This window comes from Triticum dicoccoides, chromosome 3B, assembly GCF_002162155.2.
Source record: "Triticum dicoccoides isolate Atlit2015 ecotype Zavitan chromosome 3B, WEW_v2.0, whole genome shotgun sequence".
NCBI classification, from domain to species: domain Eukaryota; kingdom Viridiplantae; phylum Streptophyta; class Magnoliopsida; order Poales; family Poaceae; genus Triticum; species Triticum dicoccoides.
This window is the reverse complement of record NC_041385.1, coordinates 520822707-520832019: the sequence shown is the minus strand read 5'-3', so window position 1 is coordinate 520832019 and position 9313 is coordinate 520822707. Positions and strand designations below refer to the sequence as shown.

At 47.0% G+C, this 9313-nt stretch overlaps 1 protein-coding gene across 3 annotated transcripts in view; it reads right to left on the bottom strand.

The window, feature by feature from the left end:
• Positions 1–8598: 8598 nt before the first annotated feature.
• The window catches only part of LOC119281480 (8-amino-7-oxononanoate synthase-like), a 4687-nt gene continuing 3972 nt past the window's right edge, over positions 8599–9313 (bottom strand). Inside the window, exons 9-11 of one of the 3 annotated variants that reach the window (XM_037561991.1) lie at positions 9140–9290; positions 8950–9033; positions 8599–8884 (exon numbers count right to left, since the gene is read on the bottom strand). In XM_037561991.1, coding sequence (XP_037417888.1) covers positions 8761–8884; positions 8950–9033; positions 9140–9290 — 359 coding nt within the window. In that variant the 3' untranslated portion in view covers positions 8599–8760. Of the gene's footprint in view, positions 8885–8949; positions 9034–9139; positions 9305–9313 lie in introns of those variants that run through there. The other 2 variants (XM_037561992.1, XR_005138427.1) reach the window with 2 other exon arrangements.

Here is a 9313-nt window from a genome sequence, read left to right as displayed (position 1 = left end):
GGAGGAGGGAGGAGGTAGGAGGAGGTCGCCGCAGAGGAGGAGAGAAGGGAAGATGAAATGAAGAGAGGAGGAGAGGACCAGCCATATATACGGCATACTAATGGCGCACCGCGGGCAGGTGCGCCATTAGTAATTTTTTTTATTTTTTTGATTTATTTTGAATTTTGAAGGCGGGAAGATACTACTGGCGCACCATGGTCAGGTGCGCCATTAGTAATTTTTTTTATTTTTTTGACTTATTCTGAATTTTGAAGGAGGGAAGATACTAATGGCGCACCATGGGCAGGTGCGCCATTAGTAAGTTTGAATTTTTTTGATTTTTTTTGCCTCTCTAGATCTTAAAAGCCCCGTATCTTTTTTTCTGTTAGGTTTTTGAGGATTTTGAAAATGTTTAACGGGGTTCCCCCGTTAAATTTGGATGTAACTTTTTGAGTAGATGATTTTTCATATAAAAAACTTTTTCATCCGAGTTAGTATGCAAAAGTTATGCCCATTTTTACAAATTCTCGCGAGATTTTGCAAATGAAGTCAAAATTCATATTTGCAAATTTTCCCAACAACTAGGCCACATATCACATGGGAAACTTATTTTATTTTATTTTTTTGACATTTTTATCATTTTGTTTTATTTTTTTTTAAACTGATGGCGCACCGTGGAAGTGGTGGCCAAGGTTACTAATGGCGCACCGTGGCATGGTGCGCCATTACTAGTTTAACTAGTAATGGCGCACCACACGCACGGTGCGCCATTAGTATGTTTGGACAGGCGCACTAGTTCAAAAAAAAAATTTGGTACTAATGGCGCACCGTATGCAGGGTGCGCCATTAGTAGTTTCAACACTAATGGCGCATCAGAAGGTGGTGCGCCATTAGTATATACTAATGGCGCACCACATGTCTGGTGCGCCATTAGTGCCATTTCCATCTATAGCCCTTTTCCTAGTAGTGCCCAGCTCGTAGAGCTGTAGGAACTCTGCGGGGTCGGCAGTGCCGTCGTAGCGAGGGGACAGGTCAGGTTTGAACTTGCTTGGCCAGGCGACACTGCGTAGCTCGGTGGTGAAGGCGCGGCAGCCTGTGGTGGCCACCGGAGCTCTCTGCTGGCGCGGGGCTTGCTCCTGGGGGTTCCCGCACGCCGCCGCTTGGAGCAGTGCAGCATCTTGACGTGCTGGCGCAGGGATGCGGTCATGGCGCACCGGTGTCGGGAGCACGCGAGCACCTTCTTGGGGACGAGGGATTTCTTGGCAGCTCCTTTCTTGTCGCGTGGGCGCCAGACGCAGTGGATATCGTCCTGGGGTCGCACGCCTTGGAGCCAGGGCGCCTTCTTGGGGAGGAGGTGGCGGAGGCACCTCCTGATCTGCGCCTCCTGCGCAGGTCGGAGGGCGAGGCAGCGAGAGGGACGGTGTAGGGGAGCCCCCTGCGGCGCTGACGAGCTCGGTGATGCGAGCGAGCCACTCCTCGTAGAGGTCGTCGATGGGACGGTAGTGTAGGAGCTCACGCGCCAGGAGCGATGCGGTGTTCGCGTCCGTGGGGGCGCGACGGGCGTGGGATGACGAACCAGCTGGAGTCAGCGACGGGGTGGCGGTGCGGCCTTCCCGCCACACCGAAGGATGCAGTGACGAGGCCTGCTGCTCGTTCCCCGCCGGGCCGGTGGCGGCGTTGGTGGCAGGCGACGGGGAACGACGGGGACACCCACCGATGGGAGCCGTCTGGGCGACACGGGCGGCGAGAGCTGCCCGACGCTCAGTTCGAGCCCGACGAGCATTAGCCATGGACAAGACGGAAGATCGAACGCGAAACAATGGAAGAAAGATTCTGGCGCACCCCTACCTGGCGCGCCAAATGTCGGATGTTGGGTTCCGGTAGACCCTTGAGGTTCAAACTCTAGGATGCGCACGAAGATCTTCCCCCTACCGATCCCCGTCCGATCACCTCATGAGAATCTAAGCTAAACGATGAACAACACAAAGGACGCAAGATTTATACAGGTTCGGGACACCGTTGTGGTGTAATACCCTACTCCAGTGTGTGGTGTGGTGGATTGCCTCAAGGGCTGATGATGAACAGTACAAGAGAAGAACAGCCTCGCGAGAGGTGTTCTTGAGCTGGTGCGATGAACTGCTAAGGTGAGTTCAATTGCCTCTCGGTCTAATGAGTACTCGATCCGTCCTCTATTTCTGTGGTGGCTAGTCCTATTTATAGAGGCCCTGGTCCTCTTCCCAAATATTGAGCGGGAAGGGCGCCAACAACAGCCATTTTGAAGGGGAACATCTAGTACAAGTTATCCTGACTAAAGTTGGTCTTCGGCTGCCAAAGGCGCTGGCGGTGATGCCGTCTTGGGCTCCAAGGTGACCTTCATCCTGCCGCTCTGCTCGTCTTGGTCTCGTTGCACTGAAATGGCAACCTTTGCCTGATGCCTCGGTACTCCGCGCATGTGCTTGCCCCCTTTGCACCAAAGAGGAAATAAGGACACTGCATAGGCCGCCGCCCGCCTGCCGCCTGCCTGGTCTCGATCGTCATGGCTTGCGTCATGAGCACCTCGTGAGGTACCCTGCCTTGATCTCTCCGCCTCCTCGCGAGCCTGCCTGGCAAGCCCGTTCCTGAGGAAGTCTTGTGTCATCCGCCCCGCGAGGCTTGGCCCCTCGCGAGGGTCTTGAGTCTTGTGCTGATGAAGATGGGTCGTACTGGGCCACCACTTGAGCCACGCCGCAGGCGGCAGGCAGGCAAGTCTGGGGACCCCCGTTCCCAGAACGCCAACAAGATCCTTCAAGTAAGTTGTCATGTTGCATGCAATAAAGACTGCTTTCTAAATATGTATGACTTATTAGTGTGGAGAAAATAAGCTTTATACGATCTTGTGATATGGAAGCAATAAAAGCGGCAGACTGCATAATAAAGGTTTGTATCACAAGTGGCAATATAAAGTGACGTTCTTTTGCATTAAGATTTCATGCATCCAACCATAAAAGCACATGACAACCTCTGCTTCCCTCTGCGAAGGGCTTATCTTTTATATCGATATTTATTGCATTATGGGCTGTTATAAGAATGATCATGATGCCCTCATGTCTGTATTTTATTTTATCGACACCTCTATCTCTAAACATGTGGACATATTTTTCGATGTCGGCTTCCGTTTGAGGACAAGCGAGGTCTAAGCTTGGGGGAGTTGATACGTCCATTTTGCATCATGCTTTTATATCGATATTTATTGCATTATGGGCTGTTATTTCATGTTATGTCACAATACTTATGCCTATTCTCTCTTATTTTACAAGAGTTACATGAAGAGGGAGAATGCCTGCAGCTAGAATTCCGGGCTGGAAAAGGAAGAAATATTAGAGACCTATTCTGCACAACTCCAAAAGTCCTGAAACTCCGCGAAAGTTATTTTTGGAATTAATAAAAAATACTGAGCAAAAGAAATACCAGAGGGGGCCACCCACTGTCCATGAGGGTAGGGGGCGCGCCCTACCCCACAGGGCGCGCCCCCTGCCTCGTGGGCCCCCTGGCAGCCCTCCGGTGACCATCTTCTGCTATATGAAGCCTTTTACCCTGAAAAAAATAATAAGCAAGCTTTCGGGAAGAAACGCCACCGCCACGAGGTGGAACCTTCACCATTGTTTGGGCCCAGAGGAAGGCATTGGGAAGTAATAAGTAGATGATGGGTTGCTAGAGTGACAGAAGCTTAAACCCTAGTTTATGAGTTGCTTCGTAAGGGGCTGATTTGGATCCATATGTTTCATGCTATGGTTAGGTTTACCTTAATACTTCTTTTGTATTTGCGGATGCTTGCAATAGGGGTTAATCATAAGTGGGATGCTTGTCCAAGAAAGGGCAGTACCCAAGCACCGGTGCACCCACATATCAAATTATCAAATTAACGAACGTGAATCATATGAGTGTGATGAAAACTAGCTTGACGATAATCCCCATGTGTCCTCGGGAGCGCTTTTCTCCATATAAGAACTTGTCCAGGCTTGTCCTTTGCTACAAAAAGGATTGGGCCATCTTGCTGCACCTTATTTACTTCCATTGCTTGTTACCCGTTACAAATTACCTTATCACAAAACTATTTGTTACCGATAATTTCAGTGCTTGCAGAGAAAACCTTACTGAAAACCGCTTGTCATTTCCTTCTGCTCCTCGTTGGGTTCGACACTCTTACTTATCGAAAGGACTACGATAAACCCCCTACACTTGTGGGTCATCAGGTAGTACCACTCCCGTGAGCGGTAGTGATACGTCTCCAACATATCTATAATTTTTTATTGTTCCATACTATTATATTACCTGTTTTGGATGTTTAATGGGCTTTACTAAGCACTTTTATATTAGTTTTGGGACTAACCTATTCACCGGAGGCCTAGTACAAATTGCAGTTATTTTGCCTATTTTAGTGTTTCGCAGAAAAGGAATATCAAACGAAGTCCAAACGGAATGAAACCTTCGGGAGAGTTATTTTTGGAACAAACGCAATCCAGGAGACTTGGAGTGGATGTCAAGAAAGAAACGAGGCGGCCACGAGGCAGGATGGCGTGCCCTAGGGGGGTAGGCGCGCCCCCACCCTCGTGGGCCCCTCGTGGCTCCCCTAACCAACTTCCTTCGCCTATATATATATATATATATATATATATATATATATATATATATATATATATTCATATCCCCTAAAAACATCCAGGAGCACCATGAAACCCTATTTCCACCGCCGCAACCTTCTGCACCCGTGAGATCCCATCTTGGGGCCTTTTCCGGCGCGCCGCCGGAGGGGGAATCGATCACAGAGGGCTTCTACATCAATGCCATAGCCTCTCCGATGAAGTGTGAGTAGTTTACCACAGACCTTCGGGTCCATAGTTATTAAATAGATGGCTTCTTCTCTCCCTTTTATTCTCAATACAAAGTTCTCCTCGATCTTCTTGGAGATCTATTCGATGTAATTCTTTTTGCGATGTGTTGGCGAGATCCGATAAATTGTGGGTTTATGATCAAGATTATCTATGAACAATATTTGGATCTTCTCTGAATTCTTTTATGTATGATTTGTTATCTTTGCAAGTCTCTTCGAATTATCAGTTTGGTTTGGCCTACTAGATTGATCTTTCTTGCAATGGGAGAAGTGCTTAGCTTTGGGTTCAATCTTGCAGTGTCCTTTCCCAGTGACAGCAGGGGCAGCAAGGCACGTATTGTATTGTTGCCATCGAGGATAAAAAGATGGGGTTTATATCATATTCCTTGAGTTTATCCCTCTACATCATGTCATCTTGCCTAATGCGTTACTCTGTTCTTATGAACTTAATACTCTAGATGCATGCTGGATAGCGGTCAATGTGTGGCGTAATAGTAGTAGATGCAGAATCGTTTCGATCTACTTGTCGCGGACGTGATGCCTATATACATGATCATGCCTAGATATTCTCATAATTATGCACTTTTCTATCAATTGCTCGACAGTAAATTGTTCACCCACCGTAATACTTATGCTATCTTGAGAGAAGCCACTAGTGAAACCTATGGCCCCCGGGTATATTTTCCATCATATAAGTTTCCGATCTACTTTATTTTGCAATCTTTACTTTCCAATCTATATCATAAAAATACCAAAAATATTTATTATCTCTATCAGATCTCACTTTTGCAAGTGGCCGTGAAGGGATTGACAACCCCTTTGTCGAGTTGGTTGCAAGGTTCTTATTTGTTTCTGTAGGTACGAGGGACTTGCGTGTAGCCTCCTACTGGATTGATATCTTGGTTCTCAAAAACTGAGGGAAATACTTAGGCTACTTTGCTGCATCACCATTTCCTCTTCAAGGGAAAAACTAACGCATGCTCAAAAGGTAGCAGGTAGTACCGCTGCAGCCTTTTTAAGGACACCAAAACTGACACAACTTCTGCAAACGGACTCCGAATTCAACATAACCAAGTTTGTTGGAAAGCTAGCGACAAGGGCTAACACAATCTTGATAGAAATAACAATAATAAGGAAATTAGAAAAGGCCCATAAGAAAATGGTGAGAACCCTTCCTAGAATAAGACTGGCAAAACCTCCAACACCGAAAACGCAATAGAAGAAGCATGTGAACTCCGTTTTCGATGAACTCGAGCTTGTCAGGAAGATGACCATAAGCTCCAAATCTCACATGGATAAAACCAAACAAGAACCAAGAAAGGTGGTGCAAGCATGCAATGGTTTGAGCTCTCTACGAACGATGCGATGAAGCTACTCACTTGGGAGCCCCCCTTGATAGTACGACAATCGATCCTATAACCCGGTCTCCAAACTACCACCATGAGACCGGTAAAATAGAGAACCTATCAAGGCCAAACCTTTGCCTTGAACAAAGTCCACTTGAGCTAAATGTAGACGATCTTGACTTCCTCAAGTTGGACCACCTTTCTTGATTGCGTTGGCTCGGTGAAGACTAGTAGTTTGCTCCCCCATACTCCACTATGGGTGAGCCACTCTTCGGCACATATTCACAAGTCCATTGTCACCACAATGGATGACAATCTTCAAGCACTTGATCTCTTCATGATGCATCACTTGAAAATGCACACTACAACCTAACCCTACAATGAACTCTCACGAAGACCATGGGTTAGTACACAAAGCATAATTGGCAGTGCTTACCATACCATGGGATCACTTGATCCCTCTCGGTACATCTTCTATGCTTTGTGTGTTGGTCAACTTGATTCACTCCTTAACTTAGTCTTGATCAGCCTCTCACATGACCAATCTTTAGGTAATTCCTTGAATAGCACCTTGGTCATCACGAACTCTCCTTGAAACCAACAAATGGACTCCAAGAAAAGCCTATGGACAAATCCTTCAAATATAACTCAAGGCAACCATTAGTCCATAGAGATTGTCATTAATTACCAAAATCAAACATGAAGGCACCGCATGTTCTTTCAACGGTGCCAACTATGCTCAAGAAATATATGAAAACTAGTGCAATGGAGGTTCTACTCCGCATTGTCAACATCGATTGGCTCCATTGGCTTGCCGAAGAAGCACCAACTCGAGCCAATTTTGCACTGGAAGAGTGCATTGATAGGAGAGAAATGGCATCGCATGTTGCAGAAGAAGATAGAGTTACAAGGTTGCTCCTAGAGTTGTATCAAAGGAGGAAGAAGAGGGCTCTAGCTCTGCTCTCCCCCTCATGCGTGTGTGTATGTGGATGTGGTGGAAAAGAATGAGCCCCCCCGCTCTGGGGGGCTCCTAGGAGGTCCAAGTATAGGACCACCCATGCTACAAAATATCCGAGAAAGAGGGTGGACCCTCACTGCCAGTGTCTCTGGCCTCCAGTGGGGCCTGCCCGCTGCAGAGTCCTATTGGTTGTGGGGCCCGCCGACCGCTTGTCGCTGTAGCATGTAAATGGTGGCGTCATGGAGTGGTGGGCACAACGCTTCAATAGTGCCGGACCGCCCGGGCGTTGATCGCCTCGGTCAGCGGTACCGACGACAATGTAGCCACGCCCCCATGCGGCGGGGGGCGTCTCGCCCCTGTTACTGGTATGGTTGGATGTGACAGGTGCTGACCCCGCCGGCTGCCACCAGCTGGCTCGACAGAGACGCTATGTCCAGCCGACCTCCAGCGGGAGGAGACGGCCGAAGGGGGTAACGAGGGAGTCGAGCCGTCTCGATGTTTTGAAATGTTGACTTGTCTCCTTGAGCATACCTGGGGGTCATCCCGCGGACACTGCCCAAGAAAACTTATGAGATTATGATAATCTAGGTAAGTGGATTATATAATCTACAAAACAATCTGCCTTGTTGTCTGCCATCCACATGATGTAAACAAACATGGCCATAACTTGCCTATTCACCCTTGTGGCATGGTGGATTATATCACCCCGTGAGTTTGAACACACTAATGTGTTATTATGAACCATGTCCCACATGATTGATATGAGACTAGGAATATGATGCATATTGCAAACAGGGCATCACAATACACAACAAGTTATGGAGACAATAAACAGGCCACATGGGCCTCGGGGATTTCCGTAGGAATTATTGTAAATAATAAATAGGCTAAGCCAAACAATTCCAATAGAAGAATCCCCGGATCTCCGGATCTACCCGATTTTGCACTAGGGTTTGGAGGATTTGGGTGAAGTGAGAACAGGGAGATTTAGTGGAGCGCATTGATGGAAGAATGGGCGTCACATGTCGAGCGGAACAAGATAGGGTTTCAAATATTGTGATGGCATTGATGGGTAAATAACATGTTGGATAACTCTTACAGTAAAAGAACAAAAAATAATCTGCAATAAGCCCCCTCAAGGCAATTTATGAGATTATGATAACAGTCTTGCTAAATCTCAGTCGACTGAGACTTGGTTACGTCTGAGTCGATACTATATTCGTGAGATTTTACATTGAGATTCGTGCCAAAATTTGTTTTGAGTTTTTTTTCCTTTTTTACATGTTATATCACTTGACGGAGAGTTGGTTAAGTCTTAGTCAACTGAGGCCTGGCCACACACTTATGATAATCTAGGCAAGTAGATTATATAGTCCGCAAAATAATGTACCCTGTTACGCTACCCCACAAAATAATCCATGGGCTAAACAAACATGACCATAGCTTGCCAGTCATTCGGAGGCATAGCGGATTATCTTTATTATATATGTAGTGGTGACACGATTATCACCCGGTGTTACAGAAAACACGTAATTCGAATTAACATAAGACATATATAGTGGTTATACTGTTATATCTTTATTATATCACCAATAGTGGTCCATTGCTTATAATCTTGAAACTGAAGCGCAACCCTGCTCGGCATGTTGAGCCGGGAGCCAAGGAGCGAGCGCGTCAACAAGCCTTCTGATGTCGTCCGAGGTATGAGCTGAGCTAAGAGTAATTCGCAACCTGCCAGTAGTTCAACAATCAATCAATCTCGGTTGAAATAGACCCTGCCTATCTGGTTCACATACAGGGCAATTTGAAACCTGCTTGAGTTGGGTGGCACCACGGGCGGTCTGATTGGTTGGACGAGAAATCCAGATCTCAGAAGATGCCTGCATGCAGTTTCAAACGCGGGAAGCATGCATGATCGAGAAACATGAAGCGGAGCACGCATCGATGAAGGGAAATGGTAGGAAAAAGGTCGGCGGAAGGTGGAACCTGTGAGCCTTGACCGCCGCTTCCTCGCTTCCGACGAGAATGACGATGATGGGGCTAGTTACGTTGAGTTTGGTCAGAGAAGCAAAATACTGCACGTGCTCCCAGATGACCGATCTTCGCCATCTCTCCTTCTTCGAAACGTGGATTGCAGCTGAATCATGGTTACTATTATAT